General features: G+C 31.6%; 3 protein-coding genes, 1 long non-coding RNA gene and 1 pseudogene across 6 annotated transcripts; 1 reads left to right on the forward strand and 4 right to left on the reverse strand.

Moving 5' to 3' along the window:
* Positions 1 to 1,587: 1,587 nt before the first annotated feature.
* LOC142542988 (uncharacterized) lies at positions 1,588 to 4,050 on the reverse strand. The gene is made up of 2 exons (XM_075649938.1): positions 3,763 to 4,050; positions 1,588 to 2,282 (listed from the first exon to the last, which is right to left on the reverse strand). Exons 1-2 carry the CDS (start codon positions 3,928 to 3,930, stop codon positions 1,728 to 1,730), a joined length of 723 nt encoding a protein of 240 aa, XP_075506053.1. The 5' UTR covers positions 3,931 to 4,050; the 3' UTR covers positions 1,588 to 1,727.
* A 13,262-nt stretch (positions 4,051 to 17,312) lies between these two features.
* On the reverse strand, positions 17,313 to 18,657 carry LOC142542991 (uncharacterized). Its single transcript, XR_012819613.1, has 3 exons — positions 18,547 to 18,657; positions 17,959 to 18,157; positions 17,313 to 17,785 (listed from the first exon to the last, which is right to left on the reverse strand). It is a non-coding gene; the product is annotated as an uncharacterized LOC142542991 (long non-coding RNA).
* On the forward strand, positions 18,267 to 20,442 carry LOC142542989 (glycosyltransferase family protein 64 C3). 3 transcript variants are annotated; one of them, XR_012819612.1, is made up of 3 exons: positions 18,267 to 19,504; positions 20,072 to 20,147; positions 20,247 to 20,342. XR_012819612.1 is itself a non-coding variant. In XM_075649941.1 (3 exons), exons 1-2 carry the CDS (start codon positions 18,432 to 18,434, stop codon positions 20,117 to 20,119), a joined length of 1,083 nt encoding a protein of 360 aa, XP_075506056.1. In that variant the 5' UTR covers positions 18,268 to 18,431; the 3' UTR covers positions 20,120 to 20,147; positions 20,247 to 20,342. The 3 variants fall into 3 exon arrangements, 2 of the variants coding, with proteins under 2 accessions (XP_075506056.1, XP_075506054.1); XM_075649941.1 differs by having other exon boundaries at positions 18,268 to 19,504; positions 20,110 to 20,147; XM_075649939.1 differs by lacking the exon at positions 20,072 to 20,147 and having other exon boundaries at positions 18,275 to 19,504; positions 20,247 to 20,442.
* A 131-nt stretch (positions 20,443 to 20,573) lies between these two features.
* Positions 20,574 to 21,755, reverse strand: LOC142541800 (putative LRR receptor-like serine/threonine-protein kinase At4g31250; annotated as a pseudogene).
* A 628-nt stretch (positions 21,756 to 22,383) lies between these two features.
* Positions 22,384 to 24,783, reverse strand: LOC142542990 (uncharacterized). The gene is made up of 2 exons (XM_075649942.1): positions 24,087 to 24,783; positions 22,384 to 23,081 (listed from the first exon to the last, which is right to left on the reverse strand). Exons 1-2 carry the CDS (start codon positions 24,568 to 24,570, stop codon positions 22,678 to 22,680), a joined length of 888 nt encoding a protein of 295 aa, XP_075506057.1. The 5' UTR covers positions 24,571 to 24,783; the 3' UTR covers positions 22,384 to 22,677.
* Between the last annotated feature and the right edge of the window lie 165 nt (positions 24,784 to 24,948).

Below are 24,948 nucleotides of genomic sequence, written 5' to 3' on the forward strand. Positions count from 1 at the left end.
GTTTGCACAAAATTTCTTCCACTCACCAACTTTTTTAGCTTTATCGTATCTCGAATCATCTAATGTCCAATGATTGGCTGTTTATTTGTATTATTTAGTCTCGTGTCCATTAGATTTATTCGTCTGTTTTTGTAGTGCACTTCGAGTCGGGAAAGCACACACACATAGTTCTCAACTTTATATTGTAATTTAGCTTTCTAAGTTGGTTTATTTTAGATATTAATTATGTATTTGATTTTTATTCAATAATTTAGATTTTTTTGTTTTTTTGTCATTAAATTTATCGAATATTTTTTATTTAGTATTGATGCTCTCGTATATATAACTCATGTAATAAGAACAAAACATGTAAAAAAATAAGGGAAAACGATGAATTTTTTTAACCATTTTAAAATTTTGTGTCGTTTTGCTTTATTTTGTCTCTTTATTTTTGTTTAGATTTATCTTAATGAGTGTAATATATATTTGGTCTCGCTACTCGACCTATGTAGAAGAACGTCAATGCCAAATAAATAATATTTGAGTTTAGTGGTTTCTCGCGAATAAAGACCGAAGAAAAAAATAAAATTCAAGTTACTGGAATGAAAATCAAATATTGATAAGTTATAAGACTAAAATCGTAATTTTTTATTTTAAATTAAAATTTTGAAGATAACTTATTATTTATTTCCTTTTTTTTCCCCATCGGCTTCAAGCACATAAAATCATAAGGCTTATTTAAAAACCGCCAAAGTAGTTTTTGGTTTTGACTTATTTTATATTATCTTGACTCAATTACATTAATAGAGAGATCTCTTCCTTCTCATGCACCGATTCGGACGTGATGAGATTCGAGGCAAAAATTATAATTTTAGTTTTGTAACGTGGTTTGTTTCAGGTTTTAGTAACGTAACTTATCAATGTTTTATTTTCATCCACTATTCAATTTTTTTTTTGGGGTCAAAAGTCACTAACTCCTTCGATATTATTTATCTGATATCGATGCTCTTCTACATAGCTCATGTAACAAAAATAAACCTATACTATACACATCAAAATAAACAAAAACAAAAACAAATGGGAAAATAAAGAAAATGATACAAAATATTTCAAATGAAAGAGAAAAAACTTGTCTTTTACTTTTATTTTTGCTTAGATATATTTTAATATATTAATATATATTTTTTTCTTGCTATATTATGAGTAAGCAATATTTATAGATTTAATGGTTTCAGGTGGAAAAAAAATCAAGTTAGTGAATGAAAATCAAACATTGACAAGTTACAAGAGTACTAAAACAAAAAATAGACCAATTTGTAATATTAAAATTGCAAATTTTCTGGATTCGAACAATAACAAATATTTTAAAAAATATATTGTTTTTAATCTCTTAAAGTATCAATTAATCTCCAGGATACAAATTCTTTTCATTTAATTTGTCATTTTAGTGTTATGAAATTTATCATTTAGTAATATGAATTTTGTTCTTACTATTTTCTGTTTTAAAAGCTTTCATGTAGTGAGAAATTCATTTAGGTTCATTTGGATATGAGGATTTGAATAGTTATGATTTTAAATTAATTGTCAAATGAATTTTGACAAACAAACGAATGAATTTCTTATGTTGGATTTAAAATCTCTAACCTCAAATCCATATTCAGATATTCATGAATGATATTGTATCAAAATAAAATTAGTAAAATATATATGTACCGTCGTCAAGCACATTAAAAAATCTAGACTTAAGATCATGCAAGATCTGCTCCAGATGCATGGCTATTCCCATTCTCGTCCCCGAATTTTCTCTTCTCGCCAGAGAACACAAAATCCAAATTATACAGCACCGGCACCATGGTCACTGAGCACAAGAAAACCAGCACGGGCCCAAAAATCCACAAAAGAAGGGGCAACGCGGCGTAGAACAGCCTGTTCCCCACCGTGTTCAGCAGGAAGCCCCTCTCCAGCAACTCCGACACGTACCCTGCCGTCACTATGCCGCCGCTCTCGTTCCCTGGAGGGCAATTGATGAGGAAGTTGACCTGGTTGATGAAGCGTATGGAGAGGGAGTGGCATAGGAAGGAGAAGAGTAGGATGACGAGTAGGGTGACGTATTTTAAGGCCACCATGAACTCGCCGTGGGCGCCGTAGACGACGTCGTTTAAGGGTTTCTTGATGCTGTAAGTGCTGCTGATCACCGCGGCTAGGCCACAGCAGAGGAGGATGGAGGTGGTGGCCATCAGGGTGGCGCCCATGATCGTGTTCCGGAGGGTTTGGACGGCCAGGATGTTTTTCTTCTCGTTGTCCTGGATCAATCAATTCAAAATAAACCCTAGTAATTATATTATTAATCAAAATGAAGAAATTACATTATAATTAACTGTCAATTAAGTTAGTTATTTCTTAGTAGATCTTTTGTGAGACATGTTAGCCTCGTTCATATTTACAATAATAAGTAGAAAAATTTCCACGAGTGACCAATACAGATGTACCTCACAAAATTGACTCGAGTGACAGTCTCACAAATTTTTGTACGTTAGTTCAAATTCAAACTCCTAGAATCTTGCTCAACTTTGATAAATATTTCTCTACGTTCAAGAAAATTCTTATCCATTAATTTATATGTGAATTAAGTTGAAATGAATTAGGGCATTTATAAATTTGAGAAGAATCGAATTAACTCAAAAAATTTTATATAGTAGATTAATTTCATGCATGTTGCTCATCCTGATCCTGATTATATAATATTAATATATAAAGTTAATGAATAAATTTGCTGATGGTTACGTTACGATCGGGTTTCGACTGGTACTAACATACATGAATCTTTAATAATAAACAAATTAATTTTTTTTTTAAAAAAAAATCCGACAAATTAAGTCATTATTCAATGATTGTGGAACAAATCGTCATATCGCAGTCATGCAAAATTTGTGGAGGAATTGCATGGAAACAATTTTGCATTAAAAAAATAAATAGACAATCATTTCAATTTACAAAATATTGAATTTTATACCATAATTTAAATCATGAATTATATTATATACTTATAAAAAAATAATTTAAAAGTAAAATGATGCAGCATACTACGTTGTCCCATAAAAGGAATATGCCTCGAATGAATCAGTTTTGCACACATTATTAGGACATACTATTTAAGGAAATTAACGGGAAGCGACATTAGTTGTTGGCACACATGAAACGCATTAAGATACTTTTTTTTCTCCTTTGCGTGTCAAATTCATGTAGGAAATAAAAGTGACTTTTCGATTTTGGTGGATTATTAGGTATCACCATTAATTATTTATATATATATATATATATATATATATTATTTTTTTAAAATAACTATTATATCCTTTAATGGAATAAAAAGGAAGCGTCAATTAACAAAAAATCGTATGGTTAGTTACATAAATTAATTTCCTTAAACCAATCAAATCCAAGATCGAACTTTCCGCCTCTTGTCCAACTTCTAATGTTGATAAATTATTTATTTCTAGATTATTAATTATAAGAATATTAGGCATAAAGTAACAAAATATCGATACTCAATTACTCTAGAAATATTTCTAAATAAATCTAGTTTTTTTTTTCAAAACTCTCAGTTCTTTTTTTAAAAGATTTTTGCGATTGTAATTACCTCCTAATGCAATAAATAAAATCTGATTATAAGGTGTCAAGTGGCTACATTTCAAAGATTGAATACATGTGATTTTTTTTTTTTGTAAAAAAAAAAACACTGTATATGAGAAAATCGATGTAAATATGATAAAACGTGCTTACCTTCATGATGGAGGCGACCCAAAATCTCCGGCCACGGGCATTAGTTCCGATGATGGTCGAAAAGGGTTGAGTCCGAACCATATGCCATAGCCATAAATGATAAGCTATGGATACTAGCAACCCTAATGGAACAAGAATCACATCCAAATAGCACTTCTTCCACTCCATTTTCTTTGGTGTGTTATTAAGGTGTTTGATGGTTTGTTTTCTTTCTTAATTCATGCTAGATAGCTAGCTGAATAAGTAGCACAGGATAGCACTTATATATAGGGAGAAGCGTGTATATGGCCAAGATGAAATGAACAGACTTGTTTCATGCAAAAGTGCGACTTCTCAACAAATTCAAAACCCAAAAAAGCGAGTTCCGCACTTTGTGATAAAAAAATAAATAAAAAACAGATATTTTATGTAATGTGGGTATGTTCATGTGAGAGTTATGTGCAGTTTGTTCCCTTGTTTTTCATTTTTTGATGGGTGTGAATTAACGTATACATGCACATAAGAACCTCTGTAAATTAATAATATTGAGATAATAAAATTTCATTAATTTAAAAAGGTATTAATTAATCAAGAAATTAAAATTTATTGTTCGAAAGAGTATTTTTTTTATCCAACCAACATAAATTTAATTACATAAAATATATGCTTGTATCATTTAATATTCATTGGATTGATAAATAAAAATTTCAATATATGTTTATTTATTTATTTATAAAAATAAGTGAGTAATATTCTTTTATTTTATAATTAAATAATATTCATTTTATTAATTAATAAAATAGAAGTCACCATATAAACAAGAGCAACAATTGTTGTGATCAAAATAGAGTGCGGGGATGAATAAATTCTTTAAAATATTTACGTAAAAACGAGATGTCTCCTAATAATTTTTAGGCTGTTAAAATAAGTATATTTGAACGACTAGCTTCACTAGATCACTTAAAAATGAAAAATTCGAAACGGTCCGACTATGCTAGTGAAAAGATATATACAGTAGAAACATCAGTTAATAATGAACTGCCTGAAAATGAAAAGAGTGAGAAAAGTGAATGTTTCAATTAAATAACACATGGATTTTATGGATATTCGGAGAAAAAAACTACAATGTCTCCCCTTCTTCCAATTAAAAAATATTTCCCTAAAAGATTTTTGTTTTACAACTTTTTTGTAAACACTCACTATAACAAAGATTTATATATGCCTAAGTTATAACTTTTAGTGATCTATTTACAAATTTGGCTTGTTTATGAACCCTTAATTCACCAGACAACACAACCAATAGCCGACAGTTATCTTGTAACGGTTTAAGTTGGTGAAGTAGCACAAAGATGATCCTTGATGATCGTATATGAACTTTAAGGCTTGTGCTTGATGAGCAGCATGAAGTTAGAAAGATTTGAGCTCTCAAAATCTTGGAATGCAGATTGAAATGTGTAGAGTTTTAGTAGTTCTTCATTCTTGAATCTTCATATTTATAAGTGAAAAGGTCTCAACGGTCGGAATAACTTTTCAACAATCAATTGTACTTGTATCCGATACAATGACATTCTCTCTCATCCATTGTATACTTATCATTAAATGCCTACTTGATTTTTTAGCTTTAATCCATGTAGCTTCTGAAAATTTGCTTCTCTTAGGACATTTTAGGAAGCATTTCTGTCACATCAGCTGTAGGTAGATTAATGTGCCATGCATTTATCTGATTTGCTTGAGTTTGAAAGTATTCTTTGTTTTGCTCTTATCTGACCGGTGCGAAACAGTTGGATAATAAATTTTGATCATGTATCCTGAATTAAATTATTTGGACCGATCAGACATACGATCTTTGTGACTTGAAATCTGATATATCTTGAGCGGTCAAACTTTGATTCAGCTGTCAGATAAACCTGAAAAACAAAAAGCAAGCCGTTGGATCTTGTAACAGCTCGATGCTGTTAATTTGTCAATGACCAAAACTTAGGGTAGTTGAAATATTTTAATAATTTCTCTCTCTTTGGTGGTGACAAAACCGAGCTGTAACTTCATACACAATATTACATGAAAGCGGTTAAACTGAGATAGATACCATTTGTTTTGAGTGAAATATAGTTTAGAGGGGGAATACGATCTTGAAAATATTTAGGTAGAAGAGTTGTTCTAACAATTTTTTGGCTGCTAAAACAAGTATCTGACTAGCTTCGCTGGACCACTTAAAAGTGAACAAGTACAAAAACGGTCTGGTTAAGCTAGTGATAAGATATATATTCAATAAAGACAACAGTTAATAGTGAAATGCTGGGAAAAAAAATGAGTAAGAAAAGTAAATTCTTCAAGTAAATAACACAGAGATTTTATGAATATTTGAAGATAAAAGCTCATATGTCACCCCATATTCTACTTAAGAATGATTCCATTAAGTTACTTTGGTTTTAAAATTTCTTGTAAATACCGACTACAGCCAGGGGACTTATAAATGCTTAAGTTGTAACTTAGTAATTATCACTTTACCATTCTAAGCTTGTTTAAAAACCATTGGTTTACTAGACAATACAACCAATAAACAACGCTTATCTTGTAACGGCTTTAGTTAGTGAAGTAGCACAAAGATGATCCTTGATGATCAGATATAAACTGTAATACGTGTACTTGATGAGCAGCTTGAAGTTAGAAATATTTGAGTTCTCAAAGATATCGTAATGCAGATTGTAATGTGCAGAGTTTCGGTAGTTCTTCATTCTTGAATTTGCATATTTATAGGTGCAAAAGCCTCAACAATCGAAAGTGACTTTTCAACAATCATCTATGATTGTATACGGCATAATGACATTCTCTCTCATTTATTTTATACTCGTCATTAAATGTCATTTAATATCTCCTTACTTTTTCTAGCTTTAATCCCTCTAGATTCTAAAAATTTGCCTAACTTAGGACATTTTAAGAAGCATTTCTGTCACTATCAACGGTAGGTTGGATACCTATCCATGAATTTTATCTGAACTGACAAATATATTCTCAGATGATATCAATTTATTGAGCATTAGTTTATAGAGGTTATATTTATGCACATGCATAATGGATTCATCTTAATATATCAAATTAAGGAATAATAGCAATTGTAATATGTGAGCTAGGAACGATGAAAATGTGATTGTTTAATTAACGCTCGATTATATATACAAGCTTGGAGGAGGCATGGGAACGCTTAGACCCGTAAGCCGGCCATGAGAACCTCCACCGTCGTCGTGAGAACGAAAATTTCACAAAAAAGACTAAAGAGGAACTGCAGTGCCTAGAAGACGGTTTTGAAGCTACGAAGGCTAAAGTCGTTTTTCAATTATTAGGATCGGAGGAGCGTAGACGAAGTGAACACCTCCGGTCAATTCTTTGCTTTCTTCCACTCCTCGATATTGGAAATCCGGCAACTAAAAAGCAAGGTTAGCCGCCTCTTCTATACTTTATTTTCCAATGGCTAACACCACAAGTAGTCGGATCGAAAACAGAATTATAAGGAATCCAAAAATGAAAAAAAATTCATCTATCAAACAATTATTCAAGGTGTGATTAATGAATAATCTTAAAATATCAAAAGAATAGTACAAAAGGTAAGGGAAAAAAAGTAGCTATAATATAAAAACAGCCAAATACATATTTCCTCCACTGATAAAATACACCCGACTAGCTAGTAACAAGTAAAGAGATCGTCAATTTTTACTCAATTAAAACTATTTGAAACCTTACTTAAAAACGTGTATATTAATTAATATAGATCGCCTAAAGATCATTATTTTACTCAAAAAATATTGAATATTTTTTGACAACATATATAAATGGAAATTTTAGGCCAAATTATTTATTTAGATTGCTTAATCTAATGGTAGTCCCCATTTCTACATTTAGTAGTGGTGGTGCTTTAGAGATCATTTCCCACTATAAAAATTTAAATACTAAATAAAATATATGGTAGCTTATTGAATTGATTTTATTTAATTCTGAAATTAGATTAAAGATTGAGTGGGGAAAAAGTTATTTATTATTTTTTTTGTCCTAATTCGAACCAATTAAATATTTTGACTCGCCATCATATAAATAATGCAAAATGGTCGGCAATGGAAGCCACCTTATTTGGTTGTGTCTATTATATTGATTAATTGGATTAAAAATCTATGAATTAAAGAATAAATTTAAAAAATAAATCGTTTGCATAAGAACTATTAATAATGATAAATGTGTTCACTTATTCTAATTCTTTTTCTATTCATTTCTATATATTCAACAAAAATTTATGATTTTTTGTAGATGATCCAAATAAAATATATATATAATTACGTCGTAATTGTACCAATAAGAAAAAGGAAATTATCTCTCAATCTTTAAAATATATTAGTGTTCCTATAGATATGTTGTATGCTTGTACATTATTTTTTTAATTAATTTGATTTATATTAAAATATGACTAATATCATAACCGTAAAAAAATTGATAAAGGGGTCATACTATAATTTCTGAACGTGATCACAGCAACCTACAAGTTATTTTCTCTCTCTATTCAGCTAGTTCTTTGAACGACAAATACGCAATGTGTATGAAAAATAATTATTATTACATATATAAATCATGATCATGATTAATAGATCGAGTTGACTTCGTAAAATTTTGTTATCGTTTTATTATATTTAGATAAAGATTATGTAATTATATTAAATATGTAAATATAATATTTATACATATATATATATATGTATAAATATATATATTTGAATTTTTAATATATATTAAATATTATAGTTATAAGTAAATTATATGAAGAACATTACATATCTAAATAAATAAGATATTTTTATAAAAATAAATGGTGTCACAGAATCGTACCACTAAGAATATATATATATATATATATATATATGATAACATAGTGAGAATCTGAGTGTACATTTGGGAGGGACAAATCTTTTAGGTCTAGCTCATGCTCCAACATAATTTATTCATTTTTATGTAGCATAACTTTTGTGAAGTATACGTTATGTGTGTAAACGTTATATATATAATCTGATCTAGCATTTTCTTTTTTCATGGACAAATTTTATTATATTATATTATAATAAATAAAATGTGTGAGAAATCTTTAAAATGATTATAGAAAAAAAAAATATTGTATTATCAACCGACCAATCGCATATAATATAAATAATATAGCAAAAAATAAAAAATAAAAAAAAATCAGAAGAACCTGAAAGGCCAAATAATGTAATTGGTGGCCAACAAAGAATAAACCTGCATGCATTCCTCATGACTCATTACCCAACAACTTTCTTTAAGATTCGCTTTCTGTATTCGATAATATTGTAAATTCCATTTTCATACATTATTAAATATATAATGTTCGTTATTAAATATATAATGTTCGTTATATATTTTATGCGATGCTTCGGATAGGAAAATACGTGATTTTCCCCCTTTAAATTAAATTGTTTTTTAGGAGAAAAGCGTGTCGTGCTTGTCACCACCGCATGCAATATTTCATGACTTGTAAGTGTACCATACGTGGTTTCAACTAAATTCTATTAATAATCAAAACACCCACTAATTTGTCTCTCTTATACTCAATCTTAATATATATATATATATATATATATATATATATATATATATATATACTGTAAGATACTAAAAAATCAAATAAAGGATATTTTAGAATTCAAAAAAATATAGCAAGACACTAATCTTAGTATGTAGTATAAGAGAGATTTGATATGTCAAACATTACCGTGCATAATTATATTAGGATTGATGCAGTGACATTCACTTTATCGATGTAATTAAATATCTCATCGGTACTCACGTAAGATTGCATGGTAAGCATGCATCGTATCAAAACTGTAGTATAAGATATTAAAAAAAGAAATAAATGCTATTTTAGAATTCTAAAAAATATAGCAAGACACTAATCTTAGTATAAAGTGTAGGATACTAAAAAAGAAATAAAGGATATTAGAATTCTAAAAAATATAGCAACACTAATTTGTCTTTATTAAGTGAACCTTATATATAGTATAAGATACTGAAAAAATAAACAAGGGATATTTAAAAAAAAGTAGGTTTCTTATGAGACGGTCTCACGAATATTTATCTGTGAGACGAGTCAACCCTACCGATATTCACAATAAAAAATAATACTCTTAGCATAAAAAGTAATATTTTTTCATGAATGGCCCAAATAAGATATCTGGCTCACAAAATAAGACCCGTGAGACCGTCTCACACAACTTTTTGTCTTTAAAAAAAATATATTAAGACACTAATTTGTCTCTAATAGGATCAACCGTAGTATGTAGTGCTAACACTTATATAGTACAGAGAAGATATCTTACAAAATCAGAGAATAAATTTTTTAATTTAGATATTTTCATACTGTAAAAAATTTAATCCTGGTATTAAGATAATTAAATTTTAGAAATTGACTAACTATAATATATTAAATTGATTTTGTTTAAATTATAATATAATATGGTTATATATTCAAATTCATTTATTTTAATTTAATATAACTAAAGTTTATTTCCGTATAACATTAATTTTTTAAGATTTTATTCTTCATTTGAATATGTAAAAAATAAATCATTAGGGTTTTGATTATTTATCTAAAATGAAATTACGAAATGATTAAAATTCCATTTATTCCGACAAAAAGACACACAAGTGCGGGATGCATGTATATTTTAATTCACTATTTTAATGAGTGTGAGACCTTAGTGGTATGAAATATTTACATCAATTAGATTTTAAAATAATTCCATCATCAAATTACAAATAAAATGTATTCATTTGCTAAAAAAATAAGTAAAATACTTATTTTAAATAGTAAATTTATAACTCAAACATAACTACTATATCTCATCGATCTACTTCCCAAAATTTTTAAAATCATTATAAAATATTTCTTTATTCTTATCTATATTTTTAGCTTATAAAAGTGAGCACATTTTCAGTGAAGCAGTTTCACGGATTTATATCTGTGATACATGTCAATCTAATTTATATTTAAAATAAAAAATATTTTTTTGATACACAGATATAAAAATACTATTTTTTCATAAAACAAATGATCTTGAATATCCGTGTCACAGAATTGATACGTGAAATTGTCTCATAAGAGTTTCGTGTATAAAAATATAACATACATTTTTCATAAAATTTTAAAATCTTTAAAAAATAATTATTATCATTGTTTTTTTTCTTTTGAATTTTAAATAAAAAAAGTATAGGATATATATTTAAATTTAGTAGTGATTAATAATAAAGATAATTATATCAAAAGAAAAATATACGCACTCGAATAACCGCTTAAATGAATAGCTAGTAATAATTATTTTTTTTGTGTAGGAAAAATGTATATATGTGATTTTTTTGTTGTGGAAATAAAAAATACAAAACTATCATCCTTGCTGAAATAGTGAGTGCTAATTCGAGATATCTATGTCCAATATTACAAACACGGTAATGAATTAAATTTTATACCATACATACTTTGGCGTGCACCGTACACTTTGAGGATAAAGATTTCCAAGTATAACATATCACGTACCATGTTAACTTTGAGACAAAAATTTGTGTGAAAAAGTCTTACGGATCGTATTTTATGTGACGAATATCTTATTTGGGTCATCAATATATGAAAAAGTATTACTTTTTATGCTAAGAGTATTACTTTTTATTGTGAATATCGGTAGGGTTGACCCGTCTCACATATAAAGATTCGTGAGACCGTCTCACAAGACACCTACTCTAACTTTGAATGATTGGTTTAAGTATAATCGAGTATTTGTCGATTATGACTTATCTTGATTTGAGTTTTTTCTGATATATTTTTTGAAAGGGGATCGATTAAGGTTCCCGAATACGTAACGGAAGTTTCAAAATAATTTTTGTAGCAAGAAAATCGAACACCTCAAGCCTATAATGTGTATCCCCAAGGCATGCCATACATTGAATGTGAAAAAAGTTTTATCCCAACTCTTCACCTCCCATGCACATTTTATTTGGGCTTGTAACAATTACAAGGTCCATGGACTTTTGTTTAAATGTCTCAAACACATTTGAGACCATTTAAACTATACTTGATTTTATTCAAGCCCACTAGTTGAATAATTATTTCTAATTGAGCTCTAAAAGGCCCAATGTTGTTTAATTAATTCAACACTTGAATTATTTAATTATTTGAACTCTACTTGGCCCACTAGTGTTTAATTAATTCAACACTTGAATTAATTAAATTTAGTACATAATAATGTTTATGAAAATCACAATTTTCAAATACAATCACAATTTTCAAATACATTATTTGGTTGGCTAACTTTTAATTTAGGAACATTTCCTCGAATTAAAGGTTACATTCTCCTTATAGAAGTCATACGTCTATTTTATTTACGCTTATAAACTCCTTTATAAGCCGTTCAACACATTGAACTATTTTACTTCTCAACGTGATCTAGAAAGTTAGCACTTGTGTGACCCTCAATGGTTCATTGATACAACTAGCCGTGGGTTCACATCTCAATGTGATTCAGGACTAAACATGTCCTTATATGAGCATACCCCAGTTGCTCCATTCTTACTTATCAACTCCTTGATAATAAGAACGTCAGAACTCAAGTCTGATAGTACCCAACCAATCATGTTAAACGCCTAGCAGCATCGCTTACATGATTCCCTAGGTATCAAATGATAGTGCCTGCAAGAACCATTCAATTATGGTTAGCGTACAGTACGGTCCCTTTCAACTCATATATCCCGACCGATTCGACAACCATTGGTATATCGAGAGTTGTTAATGAATCGATACTATGTATCATGTCGTAGTTGCATCAATGATGTAATCTATGAAAGCCCTTTCATAATTACCACCATACTCTGATCAGAGATTTCATACTACATTTACATGTGATCACATAGGATATCCATACCCGAAGGTAAGCGGTGAATGCCCGACTACAATGCATCGACTCCTATATGTTTCGACAGAACACTCAACCTTGCCACCTGATGACCCCTAAAGATTCGATAAACAAGTCAAAATGCAATGCTAGCATATAGAGTCTCAATGTTGTCCCGGGTCATAAGGACTAATGGTGTACAACCATAAACTAGGACATTTCCACTCGATAAGTGAGAACCACTTGGAAAGTCCTTTATGGAGGGTTGTTCAGTGTACTCTACAAGGTGCACCTATCTGCCTGTTCGGACAACACAATGTCCCCTACCAATGAAACATGGTACTGACATCGCAGATACTAGTCTCGAACTCGAGCGGCTTATATCCTTCTTAGCGGCGGCTGAATCGACTAGGAACTGTTTAGAATATACAATATTACAAATATGAGTTTCATGATACTCATCATATGAGCATCTCATATTCTTTCTACTATTTGTATATTCAAGGACTTTATCTATGCAACTAGCATGGGTATACAGATAAAGATGTGCCAAAACAATAATTTCAAATATAATTAAAATAAATATTTTTTAAACATAGAGTTTCATTGTGAGCACTCGGCCAACACTTGGCTCGACGGGACACCTACTCTAACATTTTTCTGTAATCAGAAGGGGGATATTTTGTTATTTAACATTGGAAAACTATTATTTAAAAAAAATGACAATCTGCAATGTATTTTCAAATACAATTTGAGGATGCTATTTCTTTTAAAAAAATGATTGACCAGATCTATTTTCTCAAATATCCCAATCAGAGGAAGCTCAAAATCGTTATATCTCATGGTCATTGAAGTACACTTCATGGATAAAGATTTCCATGTATAACAACACATCACATATCATGTTAACCTTGGATTATTGGTTTAGTAATGGTGGAATGAATCACTTGTTGAATTATAAAAAGTTACCGTTAATGATAATTATACAATCCATACTCTAGTGCGATAATTTCCCTAATTAATAATAATAACAAAAAATATGGACCATGTAAAAAAAATAATCAACACTATGTATAAAATACACACCACAATCTTTAAATAATAATAAAAATAGTAATAATAATATGTGCCTAATTGGATAGTTTGATTTTAGATATCCATAATTGTCAAAATTTGATAAATGACATAAAATTCTTGATTTTGAATAATTTAATTATTTGTAATATTTAATTTGGTCGAACTAGGCCGTGCCTATAACGTATCGGACATGCTTGAAACAAAAACTTAAAATAAGAAAATTTCAGATATTGATTTGATGTTTTTTTTTTACATTGATTTGTATTTTGGCACCAACCATATCATGAGAATACTTGTGTGTGTGTGTGTGTATATATATATATATATATATATATATATATATATATATATATATATATGATTTAACCAAAAATTGTGATTATCCGAATTACTCTGCAGGTTCGTAACCGGGTTCAAGTAGCTGGTGCAGAAAAATCTTTATGGGTTATTACATGCGTCACAAACAAACATCAGAGACGTCGGGGTTTTCCCTGCGTAGATACTCTGACGCTCAAGTTAGAAAATAATTTAAAGATGTTGATTGAGAGCTAAAAAGTTTAAGCATAAAATCATCATCCTTTGAATATGAGAATCCTCTCCTATAGATTTTTTTAGAGTGTATAGCGGGCTTGAGCTTTTATAATTAATTCGGGCCTCAATAATAAATTGAATAATTAAATTGAGTCATTACCATATATATATATATATATATATATATATATATTTAAACAACTAATAACTTATTTATATTTAAAATAATAAATATGAATTATATCTAAATTATTCCCGAGAAAAATATATTACCTAGAAAAATTTGAATCTGAGTTATATGTTTATGAGCTTATATGTATATTTATTTTATTATATAATTATACCAAAAATTTACACCCCCACACGTTTAAACCCCAATTCTAGCCTTTCCTAAATAGTATTCAATAATAAAATTTGAACCAAATAAGTCAAGTTGGATTTCAGACTTTAAGGAGAATCTACAACGGGCGAACAAGCAATGCGATGACGCAGGGGATCAAGATCCTCTGCTGTGATGTTTATTAAAAAAAATTTTTTAAAAAAAATTGATATTTTTATATTTTAATTAATTTAAAATCAAAATTATATTTTTTATTAAAATATGTGATTAATAATCCAATTTTAAGTTACAATTTTATTTTTGGTTACAAATATATAATGTGGGAGTAAAATGACGTCTCTCTTATTATCTTTTTTTAAATAATTATTTCAACTCTTTTTTTAAAAAAATGTTAACAAAAATTTAATTTTTTTTGTTACAAATATGTGATTCCGATGAAGAAGAAAAAACGATGGCACATGTAAATTTTTTTACTATTTTAATTCTTTTTAAAAAAACTATTTTATCTTTTTAATTTTTTATTTAGAAGTTAAAATTTTATTAATCACATATTGTAACAAAAATAATAATCTTGTTAGTTTTTTTATATTCTAATTCTTTTGAAAAACTATTTTCTTTTTTTTGTATTGTTAATTTTTCTCATTTCTTTTTTATCTTGTTAATTTTTTGTTTAGAAGTTAAAATTTAATTAATAACATATTTGTAACAAAAATAATAATCTTGTTGGTTTTTTTATATTTTAATTATTTTTAAAAAATATTTTCTCCTTTTTTGTATTATTAATTTTTCTCATTCTTTTTATATCGTATCAATTTTTTTGCTATTATTTTTAATTGTTTGATAGGTTCAACTTTTTTAATTTTTTGTAAATTTTTTAATTGGATTATTTCTTATATCCCTAAAAATATATATTTCCTGTATTTAGATGCTAATTTTATTTTTGTTACAAATATGTGATTAATAAATTTTAACTTCTAAATAAAAAATTAACAAGATAAAAAAAGAGAAAATAGTTTTTTTAAAAAAGAACTATAATATTAAAAAAAACTACATGTATCGTCGTTTTTTCTTGTTCGTTCGGAATCACATATTTGTAAAAAAAATTAAATTTTTATTAATATTTTTTTTAAAAAAAGAGTTGCAAAATTATAAAAGAAAAAGTAATTAGAGAAACGTCATTTTACCCCATAATATATATTTGTAACCAAAAATAAAATTTTAACTATAAATTAGATTATTAATCACATATTTTAATATAAAAAATATAATTTTGCTAAATTTTTATTAATATTTTATAAAAAAAGAGTTGCAAAAATAATAAAAGAAAAAGTAATAAGAGAGACGTCATTTTACCCTCACAATATATATTTTTAATCAAAAATAAAATCTTAATTTTAAATTAGATTATTAATCACATATTTTAATATAAAAAATATAATTTTTATTTTGAAATAATTAAAATATAAAAATACCAATTTTTTAAAAAAATAAAAATCTTTTTTTAATAAAAAACGCGCAGAGGATCTTGATCCGCGAGGACCAAGGAAACCGTACCTTTTTTTTAAAAAAAATGGACCGTCAGATTTATCTAGCCGTATTAAATTTTAATAAATTTAAAATTATGATTTTAAATTTCAAAAAATATTAATTTTTTAAAAATTTAAATCAAGAAAAATGTAGAGAAACAATAAAAAAATCCTAATTACAATTATGTGTATTTTTGTTTTTTTTTTTAAATTATATTTACTTTTTAAATTACCAAAAATTTCAGAAGGATTTGATGAAACATATTTGAAATTTATATGAGGATACACAGTTGAAATCGTCCACTTTTTAATCATTTGTATTTTTTTTAAATTATGTTCTAAAATTTAATTGTAAGCAATTGTATTTATTTTACTTATACGTAATTGTTACTTTTGTTTTTTAAAATACAAAGTAATTAATATAATAAAAAATTCATATTTCAACATCGTCTCTACGATTTCATCGTACCACAACATGAAGAAAAATGACTTGAAATACAAAGTCGGACATAACCTTGAGATGAACATGCTCTAAAACAAACCCAAGTTCAAACCGAAATGATTCAAGTTTTGTGCTTCTGAGTACATTAAAAAAATATGGCTCGAGTAAAATATATGTAAAAAAAAAGTAATATTTGTTTAAAAAAACGAAAAAAATATACTATTTATCCCAGTTTTGGTCCATTAGCTAAGAAAATTCTATATCACATCAAGTGTACCTCCTCTTACAAAATGTGTCCAAGCGAATTATTACGATCCACCTGGTGACAAACTCCCCATTCTCGGTTCAAAAAATTTGTGTGAGACGGTTTCATGAATCATATTTTGTGAGACGGATCTCTTATTTGGATCATTCATGAAAAAGTATTACTTTTTATGCTAACAAATGTCATGTGGCAAGCGACAAAAATTTGTGTGAGACGATTTCATAAATCATATTTTGTGAGACGGATCTCTTATTTGGATTATTCATGAAAAAATATTATTTTTTATGCTAAAAGTATTACTTTTTATTGTAAATATCGGTAGGGTTGATCCGTTCTCATAGATAAAGATTTGTGAAACCATCTCACAGGAGACCTATTCTAGGTAAGCTTGGTATTTTGGGAGCAAAATAAATAACAGCCCTTGATCTTACAAACACGAAGAAAGAAAACTCAATCGACATGATAGAAGAAAAGTATAAAATTGTATAATTTTGCCCTCAAAAGGAGTATGATCCGGGAACAGAACACATCTGAAAACTTTACTGTTTGAACACAACACGCTTCCAATCTGCACGATTTTAACAAAATAAGTCATCACTCACCAATCCAACTTGCACAACTAACATCATCAATTGTTAACAAATGGCCCAAACTTTACTGCTTTCTGTAGAACTCGGATACTCTTGATCTTTGACTAAGAAAATATACCTAAAAACACTTCCAATCTACGAGGCAAATTGCCTGGTGATAGCCTCGGACTCCATCACGGTAAAGAGAGTAAAAATGGCGACTACTAATGGATTTACAAGCTGGGCAACGTCGGTAAGTCCGGTTATTCTCCGCAGTTTTGACATTAGTCTTTTGCCCTTTACGAAACTCACAAAGCAGCCACCCTCTTCCACTGCAAGATTCACACATAATCCCAGAATCCACCTTTTCCAAGCAAAACAATGATCAACAAAATGTCACAATCAATTGTCCGCGGAGAGGACAAAACGAATAGAAGGGCGGAATTCAGAACAAAACAAAAAAAACACCAATGAATAAGAACATAGTAGTTCACATTCAAACAAGTAAAACTTAGTGCAATTATGTGTGACTTTTACCTGTTGCTTAACCGGGATGCATCCAGCCAGTTTAAGGTCGAGACGGGCTTTTCAGTTGAATGGCGATGGCTTATTGCTTGAAGGGAAGTTGAGCTTCAAGTTACTACTGGGAGCAACAGCCATTTTCGTAGCAAGTGCACTGCCTATTTTCCGTCAAGAATTCCACCATAGCTGCTGCCATATCCATACATTTATTTATCTGCCTCAAAATGATATCTTTTATCACAAAATTGTCACACCACAACCCAATTTGTGGCTATAAAGTTAAGATCAAATAGCATAGGATTCACTTCAAATTCTTCAAGTAGCCCGTTTCGTGACTGACTAAAATGCAACCTTAAATCTTGCACACAACTTCTTTGATTGAGTTATAATAACAAACAAGTTTTTGGAAATGTAACCGTTCGCCAAGAAGTTTTAAAATTTTAGCAATTTTATGCAAATCGTGACCCGATTTTGGAATCCAACTTTGCATGATGCCTTATTTTGGCCTTCAAATAGTTCATTCAAGAAATGGCCAAATTAGCAAAATCTGTAAAACTCAAATTACAAACAAAGCCAAGATTCTAATGGGAATTGTAACTCTACCCTTCTTACTAGCCGCAATTATCTTCTTCCCTCTGCCCCTTTTGGTCATTTCCTTTCGAACATACCCGAATTCCCAGACTCCGCCCTGCAATAAGCCCGACCCGAAATCACTCAGATCCGACCGACTGACTGTGGTAATCAACGGCTACTCGGAGCACCGTATTCCATTGCTCCAATCAATCGCCACAGCCTACTCCGTCGCGCCACAAGTCGCCGGTGTAGTCATCCTCTGGTGCAACCCTTCCACCTCCTCCAGAACCCTCTCCCGCCTATCACAAAACGTCTCCGCCTTTGTCCACCGGTCGCCGTCGTCCAGCCTAAATTCCAGATTCTACCCCTGGGAAATCATCAATACCCGAGCCGTCCTCATCTGCGACGATGACATTATGCCCGCCACGACCTCCGTGTTCTTCGCGTTCACCGTCTGGAAATCGGATCCGGATCGGATCGTCGGATTTTTCGCCAGATCGCACGCTTACGACATAGCATCGAGATCCTGGATCTACACCATGGAGAGGGATAAGTACTCGATAGTCCTCACCAAATTAATGATCCTCGACATCAAATACCTCGAGAAATACTCGTGCAGTGAAGAATACGCCGCTGCCAGACAAATAGTGGATAAAAGCAATAATTGCGAGGATATCTTGATGAATTTTGTGGTGGCTGATGAAATTGGAAGGGGCCCATTAATGGTGGGGGCTAAAGGAGGCGGAATTAGAGATCATGGAGACTCAAGAAACGAGGACGTATCGGGTGGAGTGGCAGAAGTGGGGTTGAGTAGCAGAAGAAGGGAGCATAGAAAGAGGAGAGGGGAGTGTATAAGGGAATTTCATAGGATATTGGGAAGGATGCCATTGAAATACAGTTATGGGAAGGTGGTGGATGATGTTGGAGAACAGGGGTTGTGCGTGAAGGCGGGGAAGGTGGTTCTCTGTGATCAACAACAAGATTTCAGGTGGGTGAAAGATTCATGCTTTCATTCATATTTTTATGCGTTTCTTTTTTCTTTTTTCTTTCATTTCTCTTGGATTGCACGACGAGATTACAAAGTTTGGCAGATTTTCTTGGTTTTGAATTATGAGGTCTCTGCAATTTTAATCTCAGTTTTCAGGGTTCTGGATCTTGAATCAATTGTTTTATTGAGAAATGAATGATGAATCATCAAATCTTTTTTTTTTAAATACATTAAATCTTTTCGCCCTAAAGATGCTGCTCCATTTGCACATCCACATGGAGGAGAGGGTTGCTTCTTAGTTGTAATTTTCTTATCGTGCTTAATCAAGTAGAAACTGAATTTTTGTTTTGTCAAGAATCTGAAGAAATCTGGATCATCAAGAAAGGAAATTTTTTTTTTATTTCACTGGTAGCATTTTACTTAAAAAAGTGAAAGATACTGTATTTCCGTCATTTTTAATGCTTGTTGATTCATGCTAAGCTCATATTTCTAGTCCTCTCTCTACTTCTGTATGTGTAGCTTCTCTATTTATTTCTTGTGACTCATTCCTTTTAGTATCAAATCCAGTTAAGATTCAATTTGAATAGATGTTCACATTCTCTCAGATATACATAGAGGAAAGAGGTAGACTTGCATTTCATAGGTAATCTGGAGATTCTATTCTGCTTATTTTATGTGGTGAACATAGTTATATTTACAAGATTCTTTTTCTAGTCCTGATAATCACGATAAACTTTTTCAGGACGGCTTAAATATCCAACATCTTAAAATCAAGTATGGGAAGCTGATGTGTTGTTAAGATATGTAGATTGACTGAAAACGCTTCTCGAGTGTATGTAGAAGGATACACAAATTTTAATTGTTCACCTTATCTTTAGTACAGCTTCCGGTTATAAATACTTTTGTACTTCTGGAACATATTTTCGTTGACCTTTACATATGTTGTTGAGTAGAGATGGAGATAAAAAAGGCTAGTATTTCTTGTATTGAAAAACCAAACATAGCATCCATGTTGTTCAAAGTACACGAGCAAACTTGCAAAGAATCGTAAATTTAACCATAAACCAAGGTTGAACTGCATATTTACCTATCCATTGTGCAGAAAGTATGTATAGACTAAAAGGAAGTCGCGTCTACTAGCTTCTCAAAATTTTCATGCCTTCGAAAATGAGAAAGCGTCATCAGTCATTGCTCTAGAAGAATACACATCAACTTCGCTTGTGTAAGATTAAAACTGATCATCGCTATCCTTTTCCTCCGACTCTTCTATTTTCTCAATAGCCTCCTTCAAATCCCACTCGCAGCAACACATTCCAATTTTGAGTAGTAAAAACATCTGCCCTTCACCACGCCTTGCTAAGTTCAGGTCCTTTGTCAAACACCTCACTTGTCCACTCTTCTCTTGCAACAGAGTTAACCCAGGTTGCCAAGTCTGCGCTAGGTCCTTTTCCTTGTTTAAGATAGTTTGCAGGAAACTTGCCAGTCAACAACTCGAGTATGAGAATTCCGAGGCTCCAAACGTCGGTCTTCCTTCTAACAGAGTCATTTTGAGAGGATTCTGGTGACTTGTAAGCTACCATAAATTTTTTAGCATGATCCTTGTTGATTACTGGTACTAGTGCGTAGTCACCTAGAAGGGGTTCAAATGTGCTGTCGAGAAGGACATTTGAAGATTTGAGATGGCCATGAGGAAGAGTTAATAATGTAAGTTCCTAGTAGAGGTACACCAGTCCTCTTGAAACACCTTTGATGATTCTTAAGCTTGTTGGCCAGTCAAGACCTGGTTGGTTCGTGCTCCTTTTGCCTTCTCAAGAGAATTTAAACATGTTAAGATCATGTTATAACAAATCCCACTTTTTAAAAATAGAAATGTAGATTCCGTGTTCTGTATGTTTTCATTCTCTGATCAGGTTATAGATACATAGAGATATATATCCGAACTTAATCTGGAAATAAAAAACTTACTGTGAAGATGACTAGCCAAACTCCCATTTTCTGCAAAATCAGTGATCAAAAGCTTTTCTTCTTTCCTGTGATAGAAAGCAACCAAAGGCAACAGATTAGGGTGTGACAGCTTTATCCGGTTTTTCGCCACTGAATTTGTTATCTGCTAGATACAAACTTCTCAGGTTTCGGAGCTTGTTCAGATCACTTGGAAATGGCCTGAAAAACTGTTGTTCATGACACTTAGGCTGTAAAATAATGGCAAGTTTGATAGGGATTCAATGTCAATTCTTCCGCCGAGCCCCATCCCTTCGAGTCTTAATCATGTTAAGACACCAGCTGTGCAGACACAGCCATTCCAAACAGGATTAGAACACATGTTAGCAACTGATTCTTTCCAATCACTAAGCATGGTGGCATTGGTTAGCGATTCTTGAACTTGAGGAGGGATTTACACGAGGCCATATCATCACCTGATGATAATGGTATAGCGCAAAGTAACACGACACAAAACACGACCAAGCAAGGACGAGAGTCACGATCCATGCTCAGCACTTATCTTGCGGGAATTTCTTTGCTGCACAAAGGTTAGAAATTGTGTACAATTAAGATGGTTTTTGCTTGCATGGATGTCAAAGTATTTCGGTATAATTTCTTGATTGTTTGAGGAGGGCATGTTGGATGACTTGAAGATGGCAAAGGGAGATATGATGGGATTGACAAAGTAAGCCATATACAAAGGGATTAGCTGTGCTTTGGCCGGCTTTATCTTTTTGTGTTATTGGTACTTTAGTGGATTATATTTCTTGGTTGGGTGGTCGTTACTAGCAAGAATACGTGGGATTTTGACCTTTTTCTTGGAAACTGTGTTGCTTTATTTCGTATCGGTTGTCACCTTGTATTTATTCTGCGATTATGAATCCGGATCAAACATCTTTTTGCAAACACTTCAGATAAATATAATTTACCCCATACGATATATATTTCATCACAGAAATTGGCATGAGAAGTGGGCTGATACATAGGTTACTAAATTGGGAAACTTGAGGAGAATAAGAACATTCAACGAGTAAACAACCATCGACATTAGATTGATTGCTGGAAAATACTTACTATAGACTAAACCCGATACATAGGTAATTGTCGCACCCTACAAATTGCGAGACTAAATTGATCTTTCGCCTAAACAAAAAGCAAGAAAAACTAAGGATTAATCCCTCACAATTACATCATTTGAATTGTTCAACCAGATCAGAAAAATCCTTCAGGGTTCTCGAAATCTTTTCGAGATAAACGATAAGCTTATCGCCCTGTTGTCTCATTAAATCTGTTTGTACGGCCTCAGCATTTTTCGGATTAGCCAATTTGTAATCTGCATCATCAGCAATGTTGCATTCAAGTAATGCATTTATCTGGAATGCATTTTCTTGAAGGATTGTACACATCATTTGCTCCTTCGTTTCAATAGTGCTCTCAGGCAAACTTTTAACGTTGCTGTTTGTGTCTTCCAACTTCCCATTTATGTTGCTCGACTCTTCAAGCTTTACCTTTGGGCTTGTGAAGTATCCCCATGGGTTCAACTTTTCAATTCTTCGTTTTTTGCGCTTTGTCCTACGGTTTTGTTTCTTGGAACCTTTGTCGTATGAAAAAAAACACCTAGATTCAGTATATGTTATGTGACTTAAGAACGCAGTTTCTTGACCAATATTCAATTGTGCGCCACTGTTTTTGATAAGGTACAAAAGCTCAACCTCGATATATATGCTAATATCTACAGAAAGGTTATTGATTAGCAAAAACAAATTAAAAACAGATAATGGTGAATATCAGAACTGCATAAGGGAAATGTAATACCCCCATCCCACATCTGGGAATGATTTCATAAGGTTCCAAGACTACTTAACGGATTTTAGCAACTTGAGTTGATATTTTTGTGTGCAAGGGATTGGTGACAAGTAATTGCTAGCGGAATCATTCGTGTAGTGTGTCACTTGCAAAGGCCATAAACGTGACGGGAACGACCTTATTCTTTTTTTTCTCCCATATGAAATGCCGTTCCCACTTCCCCTCATACAACACATGCAGCGGTAGCCTGTGTCTCAGACTCTCAAAAGTTTCCTTCCATATGGCAAAAAAATCATAAATATCAAATCATTACTCTTTCCCTCGATCGTAAAAAGCAGACTAAATGATCCAAAATGTTCGCTTTCGTAAGAAGCAACATTTCACATTGAATCCTACAGTTTCCCGCAAGTGAACTAATCTTACACCACAATCTGTTCTCTAAAGATATGCTTTACAGTCTACACATACCAGAATATCAAAATTTAAGCATCCGAATACAAAGTTTCTTACTCTAAGATACACTCCGTGTTCCATTCTGTCACTAACCATTTTTGTATGATCTTTTGATAAATCGGAATCGAGGCAATGATGAGTAAGCCTAGAAAAAGATGTGAAGCTTCATATTTGATATGCAAATAATCAAGCACTCAACCTCAGTTCTATCTGAAAAATCTCTCCCCCAAGCCTATATATATTCGTGATTGCACGCTCCAAAACTATAGACTTCTCGTTTTAATCCGTCCCGCAATATAGCCACTATGTTTTACTAAAATAGGAAAATATAAAATCTTACCAGTTTCGAAGAATTTATTCACTCGGTCCTGAGCCTCCGGGTCTGAATCCGGGTCGGTATCCATAACCGCCTGCACCTCCTCTTCCTCCTCCTCATCCTCCACCAGCTTCGCCGCCTCAAGGCCATCAATCCCCTCATCCTCCACCTCGTCACCACCACTCCTTTTCCCCTTGGCACTAACACACTGATCAATGGCATCGAATAGCTCACCATGAAGGGACCCATTTCCCCCAGAACCGTTTTTCACCCGCCTGTACTCACCGAAGAGCTCGTCCCACTTACGACGGCACTGATTCAAGTTCCGGTTGACGTCAAGGGAATTGCAGTTGTCGACAATCTGCTTCCATTTCTGGTAGGAAGGCAGCGCGGCGCCCCACTCCGATTCGATGGCGTTGATTTCGTTAATGAGAATTAAGGACTCTTCCGCCGACCAATCTGGGGCGGCTTTTGATCGCGTCCGGTGGGATACTCTCGGTTCCGCCATTATCAGTGATTTTCACGAGAAATTGAGAATCGAAGGGTTGTGTGTGGGGACACATAGCGATGACAATTTTCTTCTACTCATCTCGATATAATAATATTAATATTATTAATAATAACAATAGTAATAATAAATTCGGGTTTGGTTCCGTTATTATTTTTGATCTCAAACGAATTTGAGTTCGGAGATTTTCTGAACCTAAAAAAATAGAAATGAAGACCGAGATGAAATATAGGGATGGGATGAGTGAAACAAATTTACGCTGTCCCGTCATGTTACCATCTTTATATGTACTAGTTACTATGTACACGCGATGCTTGTGTATATAATATTTTTTATTAGAGTAGGTCTCTTGTGAGACGGTCTCACGAATCTTTATCT

This window comes from Primulina tabacum, chromosome 4, assembly GCF_025594145.1.
Source record: "Primulina tabacum isolate GXHZ01 chromosome 4, ASM2559414v2, whole genome shotgun sequence".
In the NCBI taxonomy this organism is placed as follows: Eukaryota; Viridiplantae; Streptophyta; class Magnoliopsida; order Lamiales; family Gesneriaceae; genus Primulina; species Primulina tabacum.